The sequence below is a fragment of the Delphinapterus leucas genome, chromosome 11 (assembly GCF_059928025.1).
Source record: "Delphinapterus leucas isolate spDelLeu-1000000601 "Yukka" chromosome 11, BTC_Dleu_Yukka2, whole genome shotgun sequence".
Taxonomy (NCBI): Eukaryota; Metazoa; Chordata; class Mammalia; order Artiodactyla; family Monodontidae; genus Delphinapterus; species Delphinapterus leucas.
In genome coordinates this window covers 93,046,481-93,072,246 of record NC_143139.1, presented here as the reverse complement: position 1 = coordinate 93,072,246, position 25,766 = coordinate 93,046,481, and the positions used below count along the sequence as shown (strand labels likewise).

The 25,766-nt window shown below is 56.3% G+C and overlaps 2 protein-coding genes and 1 long non-coding RNA gene across 10 annotated transcripts in view; 1 reads left to right on the top strand and 2 right to left on the bottom strand.

Moving 5' to 3' along the window:
- Positions 1 to 1,453: 1,453 nt before the first annotated feature.
- On the bottom strand, positions 1,454 to 7,534 carry LOC111186430 (uncharacterized). 3 transcript variants are annotated; one of them, XR_002647835.3, is made up of 4 exons: positions 6,808 to 7,529; positions 5,054 to 5,153; positions 4,663 to 4,763; positions 1,454 to 4,255 (listed from the first exon to the last, which is right to left on the bottom strand). It is a non-coding gene; the product is annotated as an uncharacterized LOC111186430 (long non-coding RNA). The 3 variants fall into 3 exon arrangements; XR_002647833.3 differs by having other exon boundaries at positions 4,663 to 5,153; positions 6,808 to 7,534; XR_004022812.2 differs by lacking the exon at positions 4,663 to 4,763 and having other exon boundaries at positions 6,808 to 7,452.
- Positions 3,527 to 21,587, top strand: SUN2 (Sad1 and UNC84 domain containing 2). 3 transcript variants are annotated; one of them, XM_022597019.3, is made up of 18 exons: positions 3,527 to 3,744; positions 6,600 to 6,756; positions 7,677 to 7,879; positions 8,260 to 8,394; positions 9,097 to 9,192; positions 9,546 to 9,639; positions 10,698 to 10,768; positions 12,791 to 12,918; positions 14,584 to 14,838; positions 15,286 to 15,363; positions 15,841 to 15,884; positions 16,475 to 16,640; positions 16,986 to 17,207; positions 17,536 to 17,620; positions 18,003 to 18,118; positions 18,251 to 18,418; positions 18,799 to 18,891; positions 19,865 to 21,587. In XM_022597019.3, the coding sequence occupies exons 2-18, from the start codon at positions 6,635 to 6,637 to the stop codon at positions 19,976 to 19,978; spliced, it is 2,190 nt and encodes a 729-aa protein (XP_022452727.1). In that variant the 5' UTR covers positions 3,527 to 3,744; positions 6,600 to 6,634; the 3' UTR covers positions 19,979 to 21,587. The 3 variants fall into 3 exon arrangements, with proteins under 3 accessions (XP_022452727.1, XP_089777456.1, XP_089777455.1); XM_089921330.1 differs by lacking the exon at positions 3,527 to 3,744 and adding an exon at positions 3,839 to 4,186 and having other exon boundaries at positions 17,539 to 17,620; XM_089921329.1 differs by lacking the exon at positions 3,527 to 3,744 and adding an exon at positions 3,841 to 4,186.
- GTPBP1 (GTP binding protein 1) overlaps positions 19,862 to 25,766 on the bottom strand; it is a 27,741-nt gene continuing 21,836 nt past the window's right edge. For 3 of the 4 annotated variants that reach the window (XM_022597021.2, XM_089921331.1, XM_089921332.1), the window contains one exon: positions 22,733 to 25,428. In XM_022597021.2, the coding sequence (XP_022452729.1) occupies positions 25,336 to 25,428 (93 nt within the window). In that variant the 3' untranslated portion in view covers positions 22,733 to 25,335. Of the gene's footprint in view, positions 22,168 to 22,732; positions 25,429 to 25,766 lie in introns of those variants that run through there. The other variant, XR_016395059.1, reaches the window with a different exon arrangement.

Genomic DNA, 25,766 nt, shown 5'->3' with positions numbered 1-25,766 from the left:
CCACCCCCGCCCCCACCAAGGCTACTCTGCTTGTGACGGTTAAATGACAGACGCCAACAGGCTGGCGGGTGAGGACGGCAGGGAGGAGGAGATGGAGGGGCCTTGGCTGCAGGGAGGTGGCTGGAGGCGTTACCCTCACCCGTGTGTGCATCTGACACAAGTGTATTGAGCACCTACTAGGATCAGTCCTGCTGCAAGTGTCGGGAGTCCTGGGGGAGGCAGACAGGGACACGGCTCATTCCGCCACTACGTGGGGGGGGAACGGGGAAGCCCGGTCTCTGGAAGCACGGAGAAGCTACCTGACTTGACTTTGAGTCCAGGACAAACCCGTCTCCCTTCGTCTCTCAAAGACCCCGGCGGCAAAAGCCCTTCGTGCTGAAGCAGCGCCGCTCCTCAGCTGACCTCACACCTGAGGAAACAGAGGCCAGGGAGCCTCGCTGGCTTGTCTCAGGTCACACAGCCAGTTGTGTAACAGACAGGACAGTTATTATTTGCATTTTACGAACGAGAGGTGAAGTGGCTCACAGAGCAGGCCACAGAGAAAGCAAGCGGTGCACCCGGCCTAGACCCAGGGCTGCAGATCGCGGGTCCCCCCTTGCTTTTCGGCTGATGCAGGACTTGCCACGGCTGCTGCTCCTCTGGGCTGGAGTGGAAGAAGGTTCCAGAGCCCCAGAGCACTCAGGTTGGCCTCTGGCAGGCAGGGGCTGGGGCGGGAGCCAGTATGGGCTCGTCTCACTGAGCTGTTCCTCGGCACCTCCAGCACAGAGCCAACCTCTCCATTAAGCAGAGCGGGCTCGGCGCCCAGGACGCAGGATGCTTCAGGGGCCCACGGAAATGTTTTCATTTCATTTCTTTTAAAACCGGAAGAAAAATTAAGCATAATAATAATGAATACTTACTCATGAATCAAGCCTAGATTAGTCATCTTTCTACCCACGTGGTTGTAAAATATAATTTAAAAAAAATTTTTTTATGAAGGAAGGGGCCACCGAGGCAAAAGTGCCTGGCAACAGAGAAAGCCATCGTGTGGCCCCACGGCAGTGGCTGCACCGTCAGCCACCCAGAGCCTGTTCCAGTTGGGGCAAAGCTGGCCACCTCTGCCCTGCCACTGTTTATGAAACGATGACGGGAGAAAGGAGGAGCAATAACAGAGCAGTGAAAAGAGAGGAGGGGCGCTGGGAGAAGACTAACAAATGAATGGTGGCCGGGCAGAGAGACGAGTCTGAAAGGGCAGAGCGTGGCTCAGGGAGAAGATGGCAGAAAGGCCAGGGGCAGCGGAGATGGGCAGACAGAGCTGTGTGTGATCGCACAAGTCTGACAGGTCCCATCAGTGAGGATGGTCAGGACAGAGGGAGGCGCCTCACACAGTCCTGGGAGCCTTGAACAACAAGACCAGGAATTTCCCAGGGGCCCTAATTATATTCCCGTGGCTGCCGTAACAAATTACCACAGATTTGGTGACTTAAAACAACAGAGATTTATTCTCTCATAGTTGAGAAGACCAGAAGTCCAAAACCAAAATCACTGGACGAAAGTCAAGGTGTTGGCAGGGCCTTGCTCCCTCTGGAGACTCTAGGAGACACTCCGTCCCTGGCTTCTCCCAGCTTCCAGCGGCTGCCAGCATTCCTTGTCTCGTGGCCGCACACTCCAATTTGTTTCTGTGGTCACATTGCCCCCTCCTCTTCTCCTCTGCCTTTCTCTTAAAAGGACACTGGTGATTACATTTAGAGCCCACTCTGATAATCCAGGATAATCTCCCCATCTCAAAATCCTTCCTTTAATCGCATCTGCAAAGACTTTCCATGTATGGTAACATTCACAGGTTCCAAGAATTAGGACCTAATATCTTTGGGGCCCATTATTTACCTACTACAGGCCCACAGAGGCAACACAGTTTAGTTGAGGGCTGCCTCTAGCCAGCCTGTGGCCATGGCCCTTGCCTGAGACCAGTGGAAGGCACATGGCCTCTTGCTTTACAAACCAGCACATCCTGGGAAGGGGGTCCTTCTGCCAGGATCCTTGGAAAGGAGTGAAGCAGGCTCTGCAACGGAGGTGGCGGGATATGGAGACTCCACTGGAATTGGCTAGGACAGAACTGAGGCATTAAGCTCCTTGGGGTGGAGAAGGTGTCAAGAGAAGGCCCCTCCCTTACCTGGAGGCTGACTCTAAATCTGATTTCAATTCTCACTTCACTCATCCCATGTTCAGCAGATACTCAGACATGAGCCAGCCCTTGTCTTCAGGGGGCTCAAAGCCTAACCCCAGAGGCAAGTACTGTTGTCTTCAATAGATTGTAACTGCAGGTGAGGCCCCTCTTTTCCGGGTGGGGCAGTGGAGACCCAGGGATCAGGGGGTCATCTTTGTATGGAGTCGACTTAGCACAAGGGGCTTCACATTTCCTCAATCCCCTACCCCCAGCATCTTCCTGTCCTGATTTCATTATTTCTCGTCTCTTCCTCTTGGCACTTTAAAAGTGAAGTAACAACAGTTTCATCTTCCCTTAGAAGAGCTTGCCAGGAAGTGACTCCTCCCAAGCTGGGCACTTTCTGCATCTGTAGAGTTGGCCAGTGGGGAGCCAGGGGGGAGCACAGGACCCTTGAAGTCAGGCAGCATGGTATTCATTCCGTATCTATCAAGTACTCTTTCCACACTCAGATTTGAGTAAAGCAGAGGAACAGGTAACCAGCCTTGCCTTCTCAGCACCAACTGGGGCAAGCATCCTCCTTCAAATGAAGAAAAGCTTCTGCCATGAAATTTGGGGGCCTCTGAGGGCAGACTGAGAAGTGGCAGAGCTTCCTGCCAAGTCTGGAATCCCAAAATCAATCCCAAAATGGAAAAAAAAAAGGGGGGGGGCTTGGATATGGAGAGAAGCTTCTAATCTCAGTTTTGCCTCGTTGAAGCTGTGTGACTAAGCAAATCACTTAAAAACTCTATGAACCTGTTTCCTGATCTGTAAAAAAAAACAAAAGTGTAGAAATGCCTAAGAAAACAGTTACGCAAGAGATTCCAACAATCGTTTTGGGGAGGTCCTCTAAGGGCTAACTACACGCTACCCCTCCAGGTGGGTCTTAGGCCAGGGGTTGTCAATCTCCCCTGCTCCCCACTTCCTCGTGCCATCTTCAATACCTTTAAGGTCCTGGCACCCCGGCCCTGTCGCGTCATCTTGCCGAGAGCTGGGCCCCAGAAGGCCGCGGGTGGGGTGAGGCGCATGAGGCAGTACCAGGACAGGGCTCAAGTGTTTTGAGCAACCAGACCGGGAGTCAAGTGCGAAGTCAGGCCAGGTCGAGCCCCCGCTTGCCGGCTCCATCCGAGTCCACCAGCGCCCAGGGGTTACCCAGTCACTCGCACCTCCCACGCGCGATTCTTGTCTGGCCTTGCCCCGCCCGTTTGGCCCACGCGGCGGGCGGGGCGAGCCGGAGCCTTTGTGTTCAAACCGCCCAATGGGCAGTGGCAGTGGGCGGTGACGCGGGCGGGGTCTGACCAATGGGCTGCGGTCTGTCAGCGTTGACTGACAGGCGCACACATAACACACTCGGCCACGCGCGCGCCGTCCGGCCCCACTTGCGCAGCGCGGTTCTGCGCGGGCCGCATTGTCCGCCAATCCGCCGTCCGCAGTTCCCCGCGCGCCCCGGGTCCCTGCGCCGACCGCACCTCCCCGGATTCCGACGCGGTAAGAGGGTGCGCCCGGGAGGCGCGGCTGGCCTCGAACGTCCCCGGTCCCGCACGGAGCAGCGGCGGCAGCAGGTAACAGCCGGCCTTGGGCCTCTGGCGGGCAGACGCGCGGGGCGAGGGTGGTGGGCCGGCATCGCTCCCCTCCCCGCGGGTCCCGGGCCCGGCCTGACCCCGGGGTCATTGTCGGGCTGCACCGGCCAGAGCCGAGCTGCCCAGGCCTGGCCCTTCCTCTCCGGGCCAAGCTGGGCCAGGCTCCAGCCCCGCCCGGTGCACGCCCCTGGACCGGTCGAGAAGGGCCAGCGCTGTGCCAAGGCCGCCGTGACTCATCTCCGCCGCCCGGCCCCCGCCCCCGGGACTGGCCGCTCCACTGGTCAGTCTGGAGGGCGGATGTCTCCGGGCGGGACTTCCCCGGGCCGAACCTCCCCGGTAGGCGAGGAGCGGAGACCCGGCTGTCCCAAAGCGGCCCAGGCCAGTGCCCGCGTTTTCGTGCCAGTCAGGCAGTTTCCAGGGACAGGTAGTTCTCTGCTTCTGCCGCCGCCTGTCATAACTCTGGGAATAGGAGGGAGGCCCATTTTGTTCAGTTCTAAAAAAAAAAAAAAAAAAAAGAAACCAAATAGGAGGCGGGAGTGTGACTTAGAGCAGAGAGGCAGGGAAGGCGCATGGTTGGTAAAAAAAAAAAACTCCCGCAGGTTTAGCCAGTAGGGAATGAAGGGAGCAGAGCTAGCACCTGGAGCGTTTTGCAGGTCCCACGAGAGAATGTAGTATGAAAACGTACCGCGGAGGATGCCCAAGATCTAGGTTAAGTCTGACGACTGGATGGATACTGCCATATAAGTTTGTGATGGGGGTGGGGAAGGGTGGAGCTGAGAAAGGATGTGGTTCCTCTCAGAAGTGGGAAGGGATGTTTTATTTGAGGGTGTCTTAACGGGGCGGGGGAGGCGGGGGGTGTTTATTCTGATATGCAAAAGATTGGAGCTCTGAGAGGCTCACCTCTTGTTTTGTTTTGGAGGACGGGGCCTCGACCTTTTCATCTTGCGAAACCCAGATTCAATGATAAACTGTTTCGTGATAGCAGAACCCTATGAGAAAGACTAAAAGGCACCCCCGGAAGGGTGCTGACTGCTGATGGTTTTCAGCAACCGCCCCCCCCAAACACACACACACACACACACACGCACACGCACACACACACACACACCTCCATCTAAATATTTATTTATATTCTTGCCAGCAGTAGCTTGAGTTCTGTTTAAACTCATTGCTTTGTTCCCGCCCCAGGGCGAAGGCTTCATCAGCTTCTGCAGGGCAGGGTTAAGAGGAGGAGCCTGTGTGAGCATCTGTAGCTTTCAGGTGGGGAGGGCAGTAGCAGGGGTGGAATTACCTTATAAGGAATGGAATATAGAAAAGGATCCAGGCCAACTTCCTGCTGTGGATACCACCATCGGCTAAAACCAGGGAAAGATGCCAGGTGGACATCCTACCTGTGAAGACACCAGTAAGACCCAAGACATGAGGCTGCTTGTTTTTCAGAAGACGACTTTGTAGAATTCTTCAACTAGACTAACCAGACCTCCTGGTTTCTGTAGTCTGAGTTGGGATGTGTTAGAGCCTATGTCCACCACACAGCCCAGAGAACTAGTAATTTAAGTATCAACGAGGAATATTGGGAGTAATAAGTCACAAGTACTAGGACCGAAGTATTACAGTGACTTTGTAATACAGGCTGGCAAAGGCGCCATGTTCAGAGTGCTCATACTGGTCATCTGAGATTTTGAACTTGGGTTTCTAGAACTGAAAGGTTTATGAATCCTCCTTGTGTTGTAGAATGCCCCCTTTTACCATGTCTTTTCACCTTGGCCTCCTCTGAGTCTTATCAATTCCAGAGCCTTGGTTTTCCACCCCACGTAGTGACTGGTCTGGCTGGTAGGGACTGAGGGTAATCCCACACTGGCGCTCCACCTGCCTGTTTTGTTAGTTTGTTAACAAATGTAACAGCTCTGCAGCCTGTTCTGAACATACTGGAGGCTGTAAAAGACTCTAGTTGGGGACACAACAACATATTCCTGAAACAACTTGAAAACCTCCTGGTGGAGTGGAAGGACCCAGGCCCTGCAACCCGTGAGAGTTGAGCTCAAACTCTGCCACTGTCACTTACAGGCTGGGTGGCTGCGGGCAGGTTACTGATCATTTCAGTGTCCCAGGTTCCCCCCAGTACAATGGGGGTAACGATGCCTTCCTGGATTATAATGGGTGTGTAAGGAGCGGGTACCTAGGAGGCATTTAACAAAGTATTTTATCATATCAAGATGCACTGGTGTTGCAGCCCAATAATCACTAATGGGATACGGCATCCGGGCGCCATCAGGATGTAGGCAGGGGTTACCGTGCAAAAGTTTTCTGGAGTCAAAGTTTGATTGCGGCTCTGAATCAGTGAATACAGCTATGAAGAAAGGAAAGCATGTCCCATCTAAGGGAAACAAGCTAGAACAAGAACAGGCACAGCTCTAGGGACAGGGCAGCACGGTAAGATGGCTGGGCTGGAGAGCGGGTGCAGGGCAGCAGTGATGAAAGGCATTCATTTAGCACCTGTGGCCTACCTATCAGGTGCCACAGGCTCTGTCTCATGTCAAAGGTTGCAGAAGGCCCAATTCTAGCTCTCACGGACCTCCGCATCCAGTAGACTGAGAATTAGGAAATCCTGTGGAAGGTGCCATGAAAGAGGCTGCCCAAGGCAGAGGGCAGAGGGCAGCAGGGTGGGTGGGGCCGGGATAATTAATAAATGCCCCATGTCACCCACATCTCAGGCTGTTTCAGTTGAATCCCGGTGGGGGGTGGGGATTGGCTAGGAGGCAGTGCGTTGTTTCTCCTCCCCTGGAGAGGGGCTGAGAACAGCCCCACGCTTCACATGGCGCCCTTTCTCTCCCAAGACTCTTCAGGGGAAGGGTCCCCCGCCCACCTCGTCATGTCTCGAAGAAGCCAGCGCCTAACACGCTGCTCCCAGGGTGACGATGACGGCAGCAGCAGCAGTGGGGGGAGCTCGGTGATGGGGAGTCAGAGCACCCTGTTTAAAGACAGTCCTCTCAGGTATGGGATCGCCACTTCCAGCCCCACCTGCCTCCGTGGGATCGCACTGACCTGCAGAGCACATGTCTTGGGCGGTTCACTGCGCAGCCTCTTCGTCTTGTGACTTTTGTGGGCAGAGATCAGATACCCATGTCTGGTCAAAGGGGACATTCACACCTCTGGGGATGCCAGGGCCCAGTGCTGTTTCTTCTCTCCATGCTGTAAGCCGGGCTGCTGCCCTCATGTTCAGAGAACAGGAAGTGGGGAGAGGCAGCTTCAAGAATAAGCCAGGCCGGAAACCCCAAAACCGAGAGCTGGGCTCACAGGAACCCATGGTGCCGTGGATGGCTCTGCCAGTCTGGCCATCCTCCCCAGACCCACACCCACACCCACATTTGCCACTGTCTGTAGGGCCTCCTCAGGGCCAGCGAAGCAGCTGAGGAGACGAACAAGTCCAAGGGGCACCAGGATGTGAGCTAAGGCAGGCGCCTGCCTCACCCTGCCCCCTTGCAGATGTGAGGCCCAGATGACAGCCCCTGAGTCTTTGACTAGCTCTAGAAGGCCAGGTTGGGTTTGTCTGGGTTGTCAGTGGGTTGTAGAAATTACTAATCCATGAGGAAGCATGAAAAAACACTTTGGCTTTGAAGTTAGAGACCTAGATTTGAATCCTGACTCCATCGCTTACTGATGATCTCGCCTAACTGCTTGTGAGATTTAGAGATAATGGGAGCACAGAAAGTACCCGCTTTGCGCGGTAGACAGTCAGCAGTTGGGAGTTGTTAGTTGCCTAGCAACAAGGCCGCAGGCCCGCCCCCCCCCCCCCGCCCCCGCCCCCGCCCCGACCTTAGGAGGGCAGAGCACTGCCTAGAGCCCCGCTTTCGCTTTCCTGGCTGGGCTCACCTGCCAGCTTCTGCCTCTCTCCTCCTGCTGACCTCCCACAGGACCCTGAAGAGGAAATCCAGCAACATGAAGCGCCTCTCCCCAGCGCCGCAGCTGGGCCCCTCCTCCGACAGGCACACCTCCTACTATAGCGAGTCTGTGGTCAGGGAGTCCTACTTTGGCAGCCCCCGGGCCGCCTCCATCGCTGCCTCTCTCACCAGGAACTCCATCCTCGACGACCAGCTGCATGGTGACCCCTTCTGGAGTGAGTGTCCACAGCCTTTCTCCTGGGCCTCTGCTGCCTCTGGAGATTTATGGTCCAAAATCCCCCCCGGGGGTTTCCTAACGGCTGCTGGGCCAGAAGAGGGGTTCCCCACCTTCGGAAACCCTTGGGAGAGCAGCTGAGTGTCTGAACTTCCAGGCCCCTTTAGACGATGGAGTAGCCACGTAGCTGCTCCAGGCCTGGGAGACGGAGGGGCCGGTCCTAGTTCACCCTCCCTTGACCCAAGGGAGCTCGGGCGGGGCTAAGAGTAGATTCCATCTGCCCATCAGAGATGCTCCTCGGGGTGTCCCCGCGAGTCCCTCTGGAACACCCTCCTTGGAGCATCTCTGCCCCAGGAGAACCCCGCGTTCTTCCCTCCTCAGGTGAGGACCTGCGGGTGAGGAGGAGAGACACAGGTGGCACTGAGAGCAGCAAAGTCAACGGGCTCCCGGAGAACAAGCTGTCCGAGGACTTCCTCGGGTCGTCCTCGGGCTACTCTTCCGAGGATGACTACGTAGGTAGGCGACGTCCTCCCTCCCCAGCCTCGGGGAGGTGCTTCGCCAGGTTCCCGGGCTGCTGGGGAGGTGACGGGAAGTAGGGGAAGGCGCCCTGACAGCTCGAGAGAGCATGGTGTCCAGCTGAGTGTTGCTGCTGTGCCACCATGGTGCCCTGAACCCAGGCCTGGGGTTGCCCTCGATAGCGCTGGGATGCGATCGCCTGGCCCCACGAGGCCTTGAGCCGCCTGTGGCCCGTTCCCTTATTTGACTCATTTCCGGCAGGTGTTTAACATGGAGCTTCACACGCAGGAGGTGCTTGATTCCCTTAGTCTAGTTCTGAGTGGTTTGAGGGATTGCTGGTGAGAAGGAAGCAGACAAGGAGTCCAAGGGAAATAAAATGTCAGAACTCTAGCACTTCGCTTCGTCAGCGTTTACTGGCCTGCTAGCTGCCAGCCTCTGTCACTTGGGGATGTGAAGGAGAATGACACACGGTCTCAGCTCACAGTCTAGAGGAGCAGACAACTGACAGTCTCCATGTCCCAAGGCTCTTAAGAGTGAGGACAGCGGCGGTCCAGTGGTTAGGACTCCGCGCTTCCACTGCAGGGGGCACGGGTTCGATCCCTGGTCGGGGAACTAAGATTCCGCAGGCCCTGCGGTGCACGGCACTTCCACACCAGAAAAAAAGAGTGAGGACAACTGGGCGTCTCCTCTCCTCCCCTGCAGGCTACTCGGAGACGGACCAGCAGGGTTCAGGGTCGCGGCTACGGAACGCTGTCTCTCGGGCGGGCTCTCTTTTCTGGATGGTGGTCACTTCTCCAGGTGGGTGCCGGCTGCTCTGTACATGATTGTTTCCATTCTCTCTGGCAGTCACTTTCACCCATCTTTCTGCGGTTGGGTATCCAACCCGTTAGAAAGAGACTGTAGGACCACCAGGGATAGCTCGCTCCAGAATAATTACGGGGAGCCAGGAGCCACGGGAGCACCCTTGCTTGAAAGCTGGGCGGAGGGCGTTGGCAGCGCAGGCGGGTGGCATCACAGGACCTGGGTAGCATGGGACAGGACGGAGGTGCACTGGCGATCAGGGTTGGGGTCGGGGCAGGGAGGACCGCTGGTGGAGACACACAGGCCCAGTGGTTCAGGGTGGCACTTAGGCTTGACGGGCCCTCTTCCAGGCCGGCTCTTCGGACTCCTCTACTGGTGGATTGGCACCACCTGGTACCGCCTGACGACAGCTGCCTCCCTCCTCGACGTCTTCGTTTTAACCAGGTAAGCAAGACTGACAAGGAGTCAGAAGGCCCCAGGCAGAAGGGGCTGATAAAGCATCTACACCTGTGCGTGATGGTTTCTCTGAAGGTTTTTCTTTCCCAGTTTACCTGCGGCTTTTATTAGTGAGCGTGGAGTGGACACCCAGAGCCCCTTTTTCTGGAATCATGCCTGACAGTGGACAGGACTTAGAGTCAGGTGCAGGGAGTGTTCTGGAACGCAGCTTCTTGGGCACTTCCTTCCGAGCACCAGCCTAGCCACTTCTGAGTCTCAGACAAGCCCAGCTTTACTCCTGCTGGCCAGGCCTTAGGCTCTAGCCAGCAAGTGGTGTTTCCCAGAACATTCAGCATCCCTCTTGGCCCCCCGGTGATCTGGACCCCCAGTGTTTTCCAAAAGAAAATACTGCCTGACTAAGGAGTTACTTTTTGTTTCTTCTATATTTGCTTGCCTAGAGGACATCTGTCTGTGAAAGTTTTAGGTTATTCAGAGACCCCAGTATTTACTTATTTATTTATTTTATAAATTTATTTTTATTTATTATTTTTGGCTGTGTTGGGTCTTCGTTGCTGCTCATGGACTTTCTCTAGTTGCGGCGAGCGGGGGCTACTCTTCATTGCGGTGCGCGGGTTTCTCATTGCAGTGGCATCTCTTGTTGCGGAGCATGGGCTCTAGAGCACAGCCTCAGTAGTTGTGGCGCACAGGCTTAGTTGCTCCGTGGCACGTGAGATCTTCCCAGACCGGGGTTGAAACCCGTGTCCCCTGCATTGGCAGGCAGATTCTTAACCACTGCGCCACCAGGGAAGCCCGCCCCCCCGCCCCCCGCCCCAGTATTTATTTTTGATAACATCAATACAGTTCAGAGTCAGAATTGTCCCCATCACTCCAAGCTTTGCAGGTAAAGCATCCAATCTGGCCCTGGCAAGATGAGAGGCTTGAGGGTGTCCTCTCTAACTCTAGCTCAGCACTCAGGAAAAAATCTCTAGGAACTCCCTGGGGGCATATAGAGGCCCTGGAGCCCTCCTGACACCTCCGCCTGCCCTCTCTCCCCTCCTGTGGTCCAGGCGCTTCTCATCACTGAAGACGTTCCTGTGGTTCCTCTTGCTGCTGCTGCTTCTGACCGGCCTGACCTATGGTGAGCTCATCCACTGTCACAGGGAGGGGTAGAACGAGAGCTTGTGGAGATGGGGCTTGCGAGCCAGAGGGGCAGGCAGAGTGTGGGCCGAGGCTGGTGCTGAGCAGAAATGTGAAAACTAGAGAGACAGTGATCAACTACAAAAAAGGGAAGGAGGCAGGACGAGCGGGGTCGGATGGAGCCTGGGCAGCATCCTGTCTGGGTCTCCTGGGTCCTCAGGTGACCAGCGGGTGAAAGGGGAAATGCTCCGATCCACTGATCTTGTCCTTGGTTTGGGTTGCTACGCTGGACTGCCTAGCATGTCTAGAGCATCCTTGCAGCCCCAGGGGCTGGAACATGCCTTAGTACAGGAATATTGGGGTAAAAAGCGGGGACTCTGACACTGTTATTAGCAGTCATTTTCCCTCCATTCCAAATCAGGAGGTTGTCTGGGTGAGTGAATTATCATTACATCAAGTTCAGTCTTCAGCTGTCTTTAGGATCAAAACAATGAAGTAGTAAAGGGAAGTGAGAGCACCTTTTTGCACCAAGAAGTACCTGTCATCTGTAAGATGCTCCACGTTGTTCCAGTCTCTATCGTTGAACTTTCACATTTTTTACATAGTTGTAATCATTATGTTTATATATTTAGTGTTCAACTTTTGATTTGACAATTTCACATGAGTTTCCTATGAGTTGCCCCTGTGGCCCCCAGGCTCAGTTTTACCAATTTATAATTAAAGACCATGCTTTATTATTATTATATTTTTAGAGGTGGTTTTATAGGTTTAGCATCTACTCAAGTTGTATTTCTTTGATTTCTACCAAGGTAGAACATCTTTCCAAGTGTTGATTCCCTTGTTTCCTGTTACAAGAACAGCTTGTTCCTATCCAGTGGAAACTGGGCATTGCCCTTAAAATAATAATGACCTTTTATAATCTTACAGTGTTTTGTTCAGGAAGCATATTCCCTTGTGTTATCTCACAAGGTTGTTTGTTTCACCATCCCCATGTGGGGTTGGTGGAGCTGAGGTTCTCATGGTGTCATGAGATGCACACGGAAAGTCTGAAAGGCAGAGCGGTGGAGTGACCAGCTCCGGGAGGGCAGTAAGTGAAGGCCTGTCCGGAGGGTCTGACTTAAAGTCTGGTGGTCACATGCTTCCTGTTGCACCTGCTGGAGGCCAACAATTGAGTGGCAAGTGTGACGTCTTACCCGGGTGGAGACCCCACACCCAATATGGCTTTTTCAGGCGCTGTCAGCCCCACGCATACATGTACACGCACACACGTGGCACGTGCATAGCCTAGGAGTAAACACATCACAAACAGGTAGCCCCTAAAGCAAGATGCAAATGTCTCTGTGTGGTGGCAGCCTTGTGCTCTGTTCTGGGGCAGCAGGCAGCCTTTCTGAGCAGGTGGATTCTGTTTCAGTGATTCTCAACCATGGCAGCCCATTAGAGTCACCCGGGGAGCTTTTATTTATTTATTTATTTATTTTGAGGGACCATGCTGCACGGTTTGTGGGATTTTAATTCCCCAACCAGGGACTAAACCCACACCCTCGGCATTGAGAGCTCGGAGTCCTAACCATGGGACTGCCAGGGAATTCCCACCTGGGGAGCTTTTAAAACTCCTTATGGAGGGATCCCCCAGGCCCGCGAACTCACTCTGGAGGGCGGGGCCAGACACTGATTGTTTCAAAAGCTGCATGGGTGATTCTGATGTACGGTCTGGACTGAGGACCACCGTCAGGCCCTCTGGGTTCTACCGTTGGATCATCCCCAACTTATAGCCGTTTCCTCCAAGCTTTGCCACCTATGGAAAGATGAGGATTCCTGACGGGACGTGAGGATGCGTACACGCTAGGATTGTCGGGTGGAGGCTGCTGCCTCAGAGAGTGGCGGGAACCTCCACCCCTCATACCGCCTTTGGCCGGGGCAGGGCTCCCGCGAGCGAGACAGGCTGCTGGTGAGCGCTGCTCATGAGGCTGCCGTCCGCGCTGTGGCCCCGGCCCAGGTTAACTGCCCCCTCCTCTGTGTGCAGGCGCATGGTATTGCTACCCCTTCGGGCTGCAGACGTTCCACCCCGCCGTGGCTTCCTGGTGGGCCTCGAAGGGCAGCAGCGGGCAGCGTGCGGTATGGGGTTCCAGAGACTCATCCCCACATTTCCAGGTGAGCATCTTAGGGTCGCAGCCTCCCGCCTCGGCCTGAATTTGCCATTGAAGTCGTCCCTGCCCTTCTTCCTCACACACACAGCTGAGGAGGTGCTGCCAGGACACCTTTCTCTACTGTTTGTGGTACAGATGTTGGGGGGTGTTGCCTGTGCTTAAATATGACTCAGAACTGCCCAAAAGTTAGTCGCCGTCCTAAGAGGCACGGAAGACAGAAGGAAAAGGAATAAGACAAATTGTCTTGCCGACCTTGTTCCTTTTCAGTACAATATCACGAATCTTCACTGAGTACCTTCTGTGAGTCAGGTAATATCCTGTTCTGTTACCTATTACCATGATAAACCACCCCCAGAATCAGTGCCTTAAAAGTACCAGCACTGGGGAATTCCCTGGTGGTCCAGTGGTTAGGACTCGGCACTCTCACTGCCACGGCCCAGGGTCAACCCCTGGTCAGGGAGCTAAGGTCCCGCAAGCTGTGCGGTGTAGCCAAAAAAAAAAAAAAAAAAAAAAAAAGTAGTACTGCATTGGATTAGCTCGTGAGCCTGCAGGTCCTCTGGGTGGCTTTTCTGGTCTGAGCAAGGACAGCTGATCTTGGCTGGGCCCCCTCGCGTGTCTGCAGTTGACTGGTGGGTCAGCAGGGGCGGGCTGGTCTAGGCCTGGACTGGGCAGGTTGTACCTTTGCTGTCCAGCAGGTAGCCTGGGCTTGTTCTCATAGCGGCCGGGCAGGGTTCCAGGAGAGTGGAATCATGCCAGACCTTGAGGACTAGATTCAGAACTAGCATACTGTGACTTCCGACACATTCTATTGGCTGAAGCAAATCTCAGAGCCAGGCCAGATTCAAGGAGGGGGAAATGGACCCCACCTCTCCATGGAAGCACCTGCGAAGCCACATTGCAGAGGGCACAGATGCTGGGAGGAGGGCAGGACATTTTTGCAACCCGCCAGAGGCTAAAGCTGGACCCGGCCCAGGCCCTGCCCTCAAGAGGCCTGCAGTCCAGTGGGGGGCGATGAGCGCACAAACCACCGGAGTGTGTGTGTGCAGGTCCTGGGGTCTACGATGAAAGTGTAAAACGCTTTGTCCTCTGATTATAGTTATTTGAACTTTGCTTGCATCCTGCTGAATTTAATTTGCTATCACGTTTTTAACCATTTATTTTGGTAGATATTACTTTCCTGACCCTGATTTTATTATTTCACAAAATAACGATGTGTTCTGGCATCTTTAACTTTTTTTTTTTAATCACTAGTAAAGACAACTCAATTTCAGGACCACCTTTTCTGTAAAACGGGGGAAGTAAAGAATGACATATCTTTGTATTTACTTTCATCTGCGTAAAGACACTAATAAAAGTAGTTGCCTGGTCTGGGAAGGCTTGGTGGTGAGGGCTCTGGGTGGATGGGGCGGAGGTTAGGAGCATGAGTTTTTGCTGTTTGCTTGCTTGCTTTTTGAGTCATGCAAGTACTGCCTAGTTTAAAAATGGAATTTTTGCAAGTCAGAAGCCCAACCTCTGTACTCACTAGGCTCGTGCCTTTTAACTGACAGTTGACAGACTGTGTTTTATAATTTCATTTGGGTGTTTCTGGGATTCTCTTCCCTTCCTCTTTAGGAAGTACTGTTGTCATAAGTCCCTAACCTCTGTGGCTTTTCCCTCCCCGTCCTGCCAGGCTGAGCAGCGCATTCTGTCCCGGGTACACTCTCTGGAGCGGCGCCTGGAAGCTCTTGCTGCCGAATTTTCCTCCAGCTGGCAGAAGGAGGCCATGCGGCTGGAACGCTTGGAGCTGCGGCAGGGGGCTGGAGGGCAGGGGGGCAGCGGCAGCCTGAGCCACGAGGACACCCTGGCGCTCCTGGAGGGGCTGGTGAGCCGCCGCGAGGCTGCCCTGAAGGAGGACTTCCGCAGGGACACCGCTGCTCAGATCCAGGTCGGGGAGGGGAGCTGAGGGGCCCGTGTGGCTGACACCCTGGGTGTGTGGGGTGGAGGGGGCGAGGCCCTGCACCCTGACATGAGGGAGACAGCAGTGTGTCATTCAGGGTCAGACGGCTCTACCACTTGGCAATTACCTTCTCTAAGACTTAATGTCCTCCTCTTTAAAATGGAGACTCTCCTGTCTGCCCCGCCCCTGGCTGTGAGAACATGAGATTGTAGTGTGCCTGTAATGCCCACGTAGGTGTGGCACACCATGCAGGTGTGCAGTAAAGACCAAGAGGAGTCTTGCGTGTTTCCAAGAAGCACTGTAGCAGAAAGGCCAGGAGCTGAAGTTTGCAGCCAAACAGGCCTGGTTCGAATTCCGGTTACACCACTTACTGGTTGTAAGCGGCCTCTGAGCACGACTCAGTAAAATCCTTAGCCTCTCTCCTATGCCTGATAGGAAGAACTGGTCACCCTGAGAGCAGAGCATCAACAGGACTCAGAAGACCTCTTCAAGAAGATTGTCCAGGCCTCGCAGGTTGGTGGGCTTGGGGGCACTTGGAGCCTACGGTGGGGCGCTGATCGAATTCACCATCTGCTCTTGGGCTCAGGAGGCACCTTGGCCCCTAAGGGTCTGCTTAGGTGCAGAATGGGGAGAAGGGTTGTGAGTCCCCTGACTTCTGCTTGAACTGAATCCACTCGGGCTGGAACGCTCTGCAGAGACGCCCTGGGATCATGCCTGAGGACAGGAAGGGCTGCTTTCAAGTGGCCTGTTGTGCTGGGTATACATGAACGAACGAGTGAACGGGTGAACGCCTAAGCACTGTAGACATGGGCCGAGACTCCCATAAGGACCTCAACCAGGAGGCCAGTTTGACGTTTGCCAGATCAGTCAGGAGGCCCTGGGGTGGGGATGTGGTTAAGCAAAGACCCCAAAGGGAACAGATCCTGCTCTGGGAGACTGACTGCTGTGAGCCTGACATTTCTTGTATTGCTCCCTTCTTTCTGCTTATAGGAGTCTGAGGCTCGACTCCAGGAGCTGAAGTCTGAGTGGCAAAGGTAACACACACTGCCATCTGTCCTAGGCCTGTTCAGCCCCAGCCCCCCCCCCATTCCCACCCCCAGCTAGGACTGGGGAGCAGAGCCCCGGAGCAGAATTCTGATTGTGTCCCAAGCAGAGAGGGAGATGGCTGAAACCTAGCTCAGGATCACCTGCTCAGAGCCTGTCCTTGAGGTGCAGTGGAGGTCCGGCAGGGGTTGCAGGCATTGCAAGAGAATTGGGATCCATGGGTTCATTTACAGATGTACCGTCTTTTCTGTACAACCTCATGCCGGCTGTATTCCCATGCCCCAGATATCTGTACTTGTGGAGGGTGTGAGAGCTGAGGTAGAGTGAATTATGGATCTGGGCTTAGAAGGGAAATGGGATACTGTAATAATTAGCTCCTTGGGATATGCAAGCCAAGTCATAGGCACCGGAGCTCTGTTCTACAGCCAGAACCTCCAAGAGTGAGCCTTGCACTCACCAGTGAGTGGTGGGCACACACTTACATCAGGTGCCAACTAGGGGATCCTCTTGTTCTCCTCAGCATAGCCTTACCCCTCACCAGCGATCCAAGGCTTACTCTTTCTTCTCTGTCTGGGAGTAGGATGACCCAGGAGTCCTTTCGGGAGAGTTCCATGAAGGAGCTGGGGCGGCTGGGGGTTCAGCTGGAAGGCCTGCGGCAGGAACTGGCAGCCCTGACCCTGAAGCAGAGCTCGGTGGAGGACCAAGTGGGCCTGCTGCCCCAGCAGCTCCAGGCTGTGCGGGACGATGTGAGTTGGAACCATCCACGTCCCTTGCTGAATACCCCTCCTCTGAGACGGTCCTAGCAGTCTGCAAGGCAAAGAGCCTCTTGCCCCCTGCTCTGGACTCAGCACAGATGCTGGCTTTCTTGGACAGAAGTTCTTCCTGTTCTCTCATTGATAACATGGAGGATTGTTCATAACTCTTTCCTCCTTGTGGCCTGAGCAGGCACGTGCTGGCCCTCCCCTCGCAGGCCTGTTCCTCGCTCCCTGTCCCCTCTACCCAAGCCAGGCGCCACCCCACCCTGGCCAGGGCTCTGCTGTGGCAGCTTCCACTGTGAGCCTCCCAGAGTGAGACCTTTCTTTGGTTCCTAGGTGGAGTCTCAGTTCCCTGCCTGGGTCAGTCAGTTCCTTCTTCGAGGTGGGGGAAGCCGCACTGGGCTCCTTCAGCGAGAGGAGACGCAAGCTCAGCTGCAGGAGCTGGAGAGCAAGATCCTCGCCCACGTGGCCGAGATGCAGGGCAAGTCCGCGAGGGAGGCCGTGGCCAGCCTGGGGCTGACGCTGCAGAAGGAGGGCGTGATTGGGGTGACAGAGGAGGTGAGGACTGGATGCCCCTGGACACCCCCGCCCCCCGCAATGGCTAATCCACCCAGCACACACGCACTGCTGTCCTCCCTGGGAGCCATAGAGCTGCACAGTCCCACACTGCCAGCTCCCTGGCCTGTTCCGTGACCTAAGTGACATCCAGGAGGCTCCGATGTTTGCTCTGGGGCTGGTGTGGAAGGGTGGAGGTGAACGCCTGAGCAAGCGGCACGTGTCCGGACTGGGGAGGGCTGAGCCCAGGGGTTCCTGGCCCCTAACAGTGGGGCCACGGAGGTGGACGAGTCTGCTTCCCATCACAGCTGCTGGGGCGCCTGTGTTTCAGCAGGTGCACCGTATTGTAAACCAGGCTCTGAAGCGCTACAGCGAGGACCGCATCGGGATGGCGGACTACGCTCTGGAGTCGGGAGGTGTGTGCACCTCTCCTCCCTTTGCTGGCCCTTTCCCTACGCTGGCGGGCCCCCTGGCATCTGCTAGGGTAGCTGTGGCGTTAGGCAAGCAGGGCTTGAGGTCAGCAGAACTCACCCAACCCAGCGCTCACAACAAAGGCGAGTGACTGCGTGGGAGAAGCGGGACGTGCTGAGCACCATCCTCGGCCGGGAAGAAGCAGGCGGTGCTTGTAGCTGCTCTGGGGTCTGGGTTAGGTGTGAAGACTGGTCCTCAGGGAGGGGACAGGCAATAGTAGTCCCTGCCGGGGTTCCCTTGGCTGGCGAGCTAAGCTGGTTGTGTGGGTCTCCCTCCCTGCTGGAGTCCAGCCCCAGGCGCCCACCCTGCCTTTCTTTCCTGTCTCAGGGGCCAGCGTTATCAGTACCCGATGTTCCGAGACCTACGAGACCAAGACGGCCCTCCTCAGCCTCTTCGGCATCCCCCTGTGGTACCAATCCCAGTCTCCCCGAGTCATTCTCCAGGTGGGGGCCCTGAGCACACCGAGTCGCCTGCGTAGCTGGGTGACCGTCCCCTCCTGGGTCATTGAGAGCTGCGCCCAGGGCGGGTTGTCTTTGTCACCTACCATGTGCTGACCCGACGTTCTTCCCTTCCAGCCAGACGTGCACCCAGGCAACTGCTGGGCCTTCCAGGGGCCCCAGGGCTTTGCTGTGGTTCGCCTTTCTGCCCGCATCCGCCCCACTGCTGTCACCTTAGAGCATGTGCCCAAATCCTTGTCACCCAACAGCACCATCTCCAGTGCCCCCAAGGACTTTGCCGTCTTTGTGAGTATCCCACCTGGGGGCTAGAGGGGCTGTAAGAGGGCCCTGTGGGTCTCTATTGAGGATAGAGTTGGGATCGTTCTTTGGTTGAGGGGAAGGGAATAGATATGGAAGAGACGGCGCCAAGGTGGGAAACAGCACTTCGGTCTCAGTTATCTCGGGCTGCGGAGGAAGAAACGGAGGCCTAATGAGTTAAGTGACTTGTCACAGATCACACAGCGACCCTGTGTCCAGAGCTCAGGCCCCCTGCAGTCCCCGAGGAGGCTGGTGCCTGCCCCACTGGGTGGGAGGGGACCAGTGGGGAAATGGGAGGGAAGGCCTTCCTCCCTGGGGGCCCGTGTCTAAGAGCAGGCTCTTCCCTCCATCCTTTGCTCTCTCTTCAGGGTTTCGATGAAGACCTGCAGCAGGAGGGGATGCTCCTTGGCCAGTTCACCTATGACCAGGATGGGGAGCCCATTCAGACGTTTTATTTTCAGGTATGGGATTCTGTTCTGCTGGCAGAGGCATATATATGTACTTTCCCACCCATTCAGCAGATGTTTTCTGAGTACTTGTCCTGTGCCAGGCACTGGGGGTTCCAAGTGAGAAGTCACAGCCTAGCCCACCCACAGCCCGAGGTACGGAACAGAGACCACTGTCCCTGTGGCGTGGGAGAGGCGCCAAGTGCACATCAGCGCAGGGGAGGGGGAGGGGCCCTCCCAGATGGGCAGTGCTGGGGAGCTGCCTGCAGAGGGCAGGTATCCGAGTGAATGTGGCCCAGCTGGGCCTCGCAGAGCACAGCGTGGCTGGGCCACTGCTGGGGGGCTCCTGCCTCAACTTGAGTGGGCATCGGTCTCCTAGGCCCTTGTTAGAAATAGATCCCCAGTCTCCAGCCCAGGTGAGTCTCTGGTAGGTGGCCTGAGAGCCACACCAGGGGAGTCCTAGTGTGAGGAAGTGGGTGAGGTGGAGAAGGGACAGAGGGGGGGAGAGAGGCAGGCCTGGCTACCAGGCAGAGAGTTTCAGCCCTCAGCTGAAAATGAGGGTACGACACAGAGGACTGATGGGAACTTGAGAAAGAAAAGAAATTCTGCTTAATTCACAGTGAAGGAATTCTCTTTCAACATCGACATACATCAAACGCTCCATAAAGGTAGTTCTGTTCATGGTCAAAGATAGCTCCTGTGAGGTTTTCCCAGTTTGAGATGAATCATGCGGGGGCTCGGTTACAAGGCCGTTTTTATGTGGCCGTGGGCTGGGCCTGGCGCAGCCTGACGTGCGTTGGCGGCCCCTGTGGGACCTCTGAAGCCTGTGGGGCTCCTTGGCCCACCAGGTGGAAACTGTTCCAGGGTCTGAAGACAGGAGCTTTGAAGTCCGGTTCTCTACAGAGGCCCGGGGGAGGGGGCGTCTGGCCCTAGGTGTGGCCGTCTCCCCTCCGGTCTGAGGACTCCCACCCCTGCCTTCTCTCCCCAGGGCCCTAAAATGGCCACGTACCCGGTGGTGGAGCTGCGGATCTTGACTAACTGGGGCCACCCCGAGTACACCTGCATCTACCGCTTCAGGGTGCATGGGGAACCCACCCACTAGGCCTTCTCTGTGCCGCCGCCGCCGCCAGCGGGGAGGCCAGCTCCTCTCGGCACGTGCCCCCTGCTCTGGGGGTGGCTGCGCAGCACCCCCGCCTCTGCCCCCGCACGCTTGAAGCACACTGACTTCCGCGAGCGGGCAAGAAGAGCCCCTGGCCCAGCGGAGGTGAGAAGGAACGCGCAGGCTCTTCCTGAGCGCCGGGTGGCTCCAGCGGTCAGCAGGCTCCGGCGTCGCTTTTCCTTCTTTGTTCTCTGCGCACCGGGCACTGGGCGTCTTCTTCTCCCTCCTGCGAGGGTGTATATATGTAGCATGTTGTGGGAAATCGAGGCAGGGAGAGACGGGATGAGTGCCCATGTTCCGGCAAAGGTGGATGAGACCCGCCTGCCCCTTGCCTGTGTGCAGGGGCTGGCACCCAGGGAGCTGCATAAATGAAGCAGGTGCCAAAGCCGTGGGTGAAACAGGCTAGGGCCTGGGGCAGCTGAGCTGTACCCCCTCCCTAGGCAGAGAAGTGAGGTCCTCTGGGAGGAGGGTGCAGGCTGGGACTGGTCCCCAGGCAGGAAGCTCCTGGGAGAAGGCAGCTGGGCTCCTCCAGAAAGCTAGTGCTGTCATCCTAGGCCCACAGCATTCCTGAAGGGCTTCTATACACTGTATTTGTCCTGGGTCAGGGTGGGCCATGGGGCTTCTTGTACCCTGGAGGATCTGGCTCCTGGGAGCCTGAGGGTTACTGCTTCTGTGGCCCAGTAGGAGTCCCCTCTGCTAGGGACAGTAGTTGCTTTCTCTCTCCTGATGCTGGGACTGCGGCCCACTCTGCTCCCCACTCCTTGCTAGGGCCCACCTGTGCCCCAGCGCAAGCTTGCTGCATTCCCCCAGGGTGCCCAGACCTGTCCTTCGAGGCCATAAACATCTGGGGTCAGCTAGAAGTGTTCAGGGGACTCCCTGGGCTCTTGTGGTGGCCCAGCGATACCGTGACTGACAGTGACACTCAGGGTGCCACGGCGGGAGGAGGTCTGTCTGCACTGTTGGCCCTACCCCACCCCTATCAGGCCGCTGATGTAAGAGGCCCCCTAACCCTAAGCCACCCCCGGGGGCTCTCTCAGCTCATGCTCAATTCTGTTTCTATTCTGACTCATTTTCTATGGGGGACAGTCAGGGGTGGGGGGCTGGGTTAGGAGGGGGGGGCTGAGGTGGGAGCTTTTGGACCCAGCAAGCCCTGCTCTATTATGTACGTATTTTTCAAGGTCTGTTTTTTAACTGAAAAGCTAAGGGCTTGATTCCTAGCCCCGTTCTGTGGGGCCTCGGGTGAGTTCAGGTCCTTGTAACCTGGCTGCCAAGAGGGGCTTGGGGCACTGGTTCCAACTCTGTGGTTCGTTCCGGCCCGCGGGGAGGGGGCAGGAAAGGCTGCTGTGCAGGTGGGTGCCCTGAATGGAGGATGGAGCTGGAACGAAGGCGAGGCCCCGGCCATCCTGTGATCGGTCCTCTGGCACTGGCCCTGCCTCCAGACAACCAGGTTTTGTTTTGCGCTCTCCTGTCACAAATGCTGCACTATTGGTTCTTAATTTTGTATCTCCAGATTCTAATTTATGCCTATGCAAAAAATAAACTATGCCCAGGATTAGGGGAGTGTGTGGTTTTTATCTGGCTATTGCACGGGGCCCTGCACTTAGCCAAAACAGTGCCCCAAAGGCTTCCTCCTAAGCTTTAGAAACCCAGGCTTCTCGGCTAAAACTCAGCTGTGATGGGAGATGGGACCTGAGGCAGGCCCTGTGCCTGTGACTCTGGGCTCAAAGGCTGGCAGGAGAAAGTGAGTGGCTTTATTAGCCATCACTGATGTCCCAGTCCCACTGTGAAGCAGGAGGCTTGTCCTGCGTCTCTCAGTGCCACTGGAGCAGAGAGTAGAAATTACCCACTTTACTACTGAGCTCGTCCGCCGTCAGTGCCGCAGTCCCCCTCCGTGGGAATTAAACCCTTGTCCCTTGTACCTGTGTTGGGATGGCACGAGGTTGGTCCCCTGAAGAGCCAGAATCTTGCCAGTTCCAGGGAGCAGGTCCTGGCCCTTCCCTGCAAATATCTCCCCAGATTCAGTGCCTCCAATGAGCAGCTCCAAGGGCCAGGGGTGGTTGCCCAGCTGGACTCTCAACACACGCCTCTCATCCTGACCATGGCACCTGGCCCAGGGAGGGGCCCAATCACAGCTGAGAAAATAAAGGCAGGAACAGGTCAGTAGGCAGGAGCTGGGGGATAAACTGCTGCAGGAGATGGTGCTGGGTGGAAGGCAAAGCCAGGCCCAAGGCTTCGGGCCAGTTACTCAAGCCCTCAGTTCTCTCTCTGCATGAGGAAAAAGCTAGTACTATGGCTCGCCCCTCAGCGACTGCTCGCCTCATCACCTCCTATTTCATTCACACTTGCACTGCATTTAACACCATTTTTCAACAAAGGTCGTGACATCCCTGAGCGGCATTAGTAAACGCATCCCTGGAACCTACCGCACACCGTCAGGGCTCAGGGCCTCTGTTCGTGCCCTCTGGGGCCTGTCTGCACACGTCCAAATCTTAAGAGGCCCTCATGGCACAACCCTCGCACCGTCTTTTCTATGGTCCATCCCGTGACCCCAATCAAACCTGCGCTTCCCCTGCACCATGGCACATTTCCTGTGGCTTATTCTGTGCTGGGGAGGCCGATAAGCCAGAACAGTGGGCCTGGCTGAATTAAAGATGCCACACGTGTTAGCTGCGTTACAAAAGGGTCAGGATTTGCCATTTGAGGTGACTGCATTAACAGCTTTATTCTTCATCAACAACAAAAGGGCTGGTGTTTTGTTCCAAATAGATAGCTGGTAGGGCTGAGACCCATATGGGACCGTTGTAGTCCCAGCTAACGACGATAAAATGCTGCAGTCAGCTCCCTGGCCAGCAGGTGTGGGCCTGGTGACCACAGAGATCAGAATGACCTGAGTGTTGGAAGGCAGAGGCCAGGGTGGAGGCCACAGCTGCAAAATGTAAAGGAAGTGGTTATGCTCACAGCGGCAGGAGAGTTCCAACAAAACGTGGTTCTGCCTGTTCCAAGGTCCCCCATGGCCAAGTCCTGTGGAAACACAAATTCCACAGCACCCACCGTGGGGACAGAGAGCACAGGGTGCTGCTCAAGGCTGGAACTCCTATTACAAAGGCACCTCTGGGCAACGGCCCCTGTAAGCAGAACCAGAGTCAAAATTCAAGAGGGGAACAGCCAGCAGACAATGGAACTAGGACAGGCTGAAGGACACCGCTGGAGTGGGTGACTGGAATGACTGGGGGCTGGGGGCACCGTTCCCCTGAGCTCCAGTGTCCTTAACCAGAAAAACGTAACTACCGCCACCTCCCTCATAGCCGCGAACATCAAAGAACATGAAGCGAGGGAAATGCCTGGCACAGCCCCAGCTGAACAGCAGAGACGTGTCCACGGCACATTTCTCCTTTTGAGCCTGTTGCCCAGCTTGCGGCCTCTGCCATGGACGTGGGAGCCGGCGTGGGTGGTAAGCAGTGTGATGACCATTATTCACCGGGTACCGCCCACGTGCTGGGCACATCAGGGCCTCACACACATTCTCTCGCTGAATCCTCGCAACAACCTGACGTAGGCATTTACCTCTTGCCGTGGATGAGGAAACTGAGGTTCAGAGGATGGCAACTTGTCCTGTGTCACAGCTGGCGGAGGAGTCTGCATTTTGAAGCCATGCCTGCCTGACAGGAGAAGCTGGGCCCCTCCCGGCCCGGCCTGCAGCCGGGGGCTCTAGGGCAGGCAGAGCAACGGAGTTCCCCGTGGCCGCACCTCCACCTGGAGGGGCTGGGCAGGGAACAGGACACCGTCAACTTGGAACAAACTTTTATTTTGTGTGCTGGTTTGGTCGGTCCATGGCCACAGGTCAGTGGTAACTAGAAACAGTCAGGAGGAGAGGGGAGGGGAGCAGCAGTCCGGAAGCAGGAGTGGCGGCGAAGGGTTGGGGATGGAAGGGAGGCGAGGCTGAGGAAGGACCCCAGCCAGCTGGGTGTCCCAGGCTAGAGAAAGAACATATCTCTGCCCATCGGTCCACCCTAAAGAGAGGGCTTCAGTCCACAGCTCCGAGCAGGCTGGTTTGGGGCCCATGCTACCACCTCTGGCCTGGGCAACACCACCCCCACCCCGGCAACGATTCTTCCAAAGGGCTTAATGCTCTGAGCTGGGTCTGGAAGAATCTTTTTTACTACCTCCTACCTGCTCTCCCTGTACCCCAGTTGGAGCTTCCAAATCTGGGGCTCAGGCCCTTCACTGCTGGGCTCCTGTAGCAGCCATGCTGGGGCGATGTGGCAGGGAAGGAGGGGTTCCAGTCCCGGCCTGGCTCAGAGGAACACCTGGCACCCCCGCCAACAGGAGGTGCTGTTGACTGTGACCCTGAGCAGGCGGACCCCAGGCCCACTCATCAGTGCCCTGAGGCCCAACAAGAATCAGAGTCAAAGTCCAAGCAGGAGGCGGCCCCAGGGCAAGGTGAGAGCCCCAGCTCGGCAGACTCAGCAGAAGAGGAGCCACCCCAGCCAGCCAGGCAAACAAAGGATTGTCTCCAAGGGGAAAGAAGAGCCACAGCTGTCTTCAGGTCAGTGGCAAGGTCAGAGGGGCAAGGAGGGTCCTACAACTCAGTCACCAACACCCTCCACACGTCTACAGTTACAGCCTAAGAGCTTTTGGCATTACCTGTTTGGGGGTTTAAGGGAAACGAGGGAGAAAGAGAAAAGGGGGACCACCGCTCTCCACTCTGCTGAGATCCCCAAGTCGCAGAAGGACGGCCCCCTGCTCTGGACGTCCCTCAGCCTGGAGGCGGCTCCGTGGCGGGGCTCCAGGCGCACTGGAGAGTGAGCACAGGGAAGGAGGGCGCGCTTCGGCTCCTGACAGCCCTGAAAGGTTCTCACAGAGACACACGAACGCACGGACAGACAGGCAGCCAACTAGCTCCTGGAGGCTGGTGGCCAGCCACGGAGGAGAAAGGGGAAAGACTGCCAGGCCCTGACCGGCCGTACTCCTGCACCTCACACGCCCACACACACGCACACGCACACTAGATAGATAGATAATAAAAAGAATAAAAACTAAGGGCCCAGATGTACAAAAAAGGTGTGAGTGAGGAAGAAGGTGGGGAAGAGAGTTGGAGATGGTCAGTCCTCCAGAAGTCTGGCCACCTTCCTCAGCTTATAAATTACAACCCCCTGGAAAACGGGGGTGGGGGGAATGACGAGGCTCCGGGTGCGGCCTGGGGGAGGGCGAGCGGTGGTCAGAGTTGCTCTGGCCCATCTGGCGGAGTGGTGGCCAGAGAACGAGGATGCCTTGGGTGGTGGAGGTGGGCTGGGGGAGATTCAGCAGCCGCTGGCGGGAGTCAGGCAGGCCCCCTGGGACTTCACCTTGTGACGCTGGCCCCCCCGTCGCCGGCCCCCGCTGCCGGGCTTGGGCTGAAAGAGAGAAGAAGGAGCTTGAGAAGCAGTGGCCCATCGGGAGCAGGGCAGGACAGGACAGCAGAGGGGCAGCGGGGAGCGGGGGCAGGAGGTGAGCGAGCAGCCATCTGCTACGCCCTCCACCAGATGGAGCCGGCGCCCACCCTGCCTTCCTCGCAGCTGATGGGTCACAGGTGATCCCGGTGTGAGAGGAGCCGTTCAGAGAAGCACACAGTGAGCAGGAACTAACGTGTGCCACTGCTGGCAGGTGGGAAGAAAAAAGAAATGAAGGAGTCAGAGGAAAGACTCGACGGGGAGGGAGAGCGGAAAGGACAGGTCCAGGCAGAAGCTTCCTT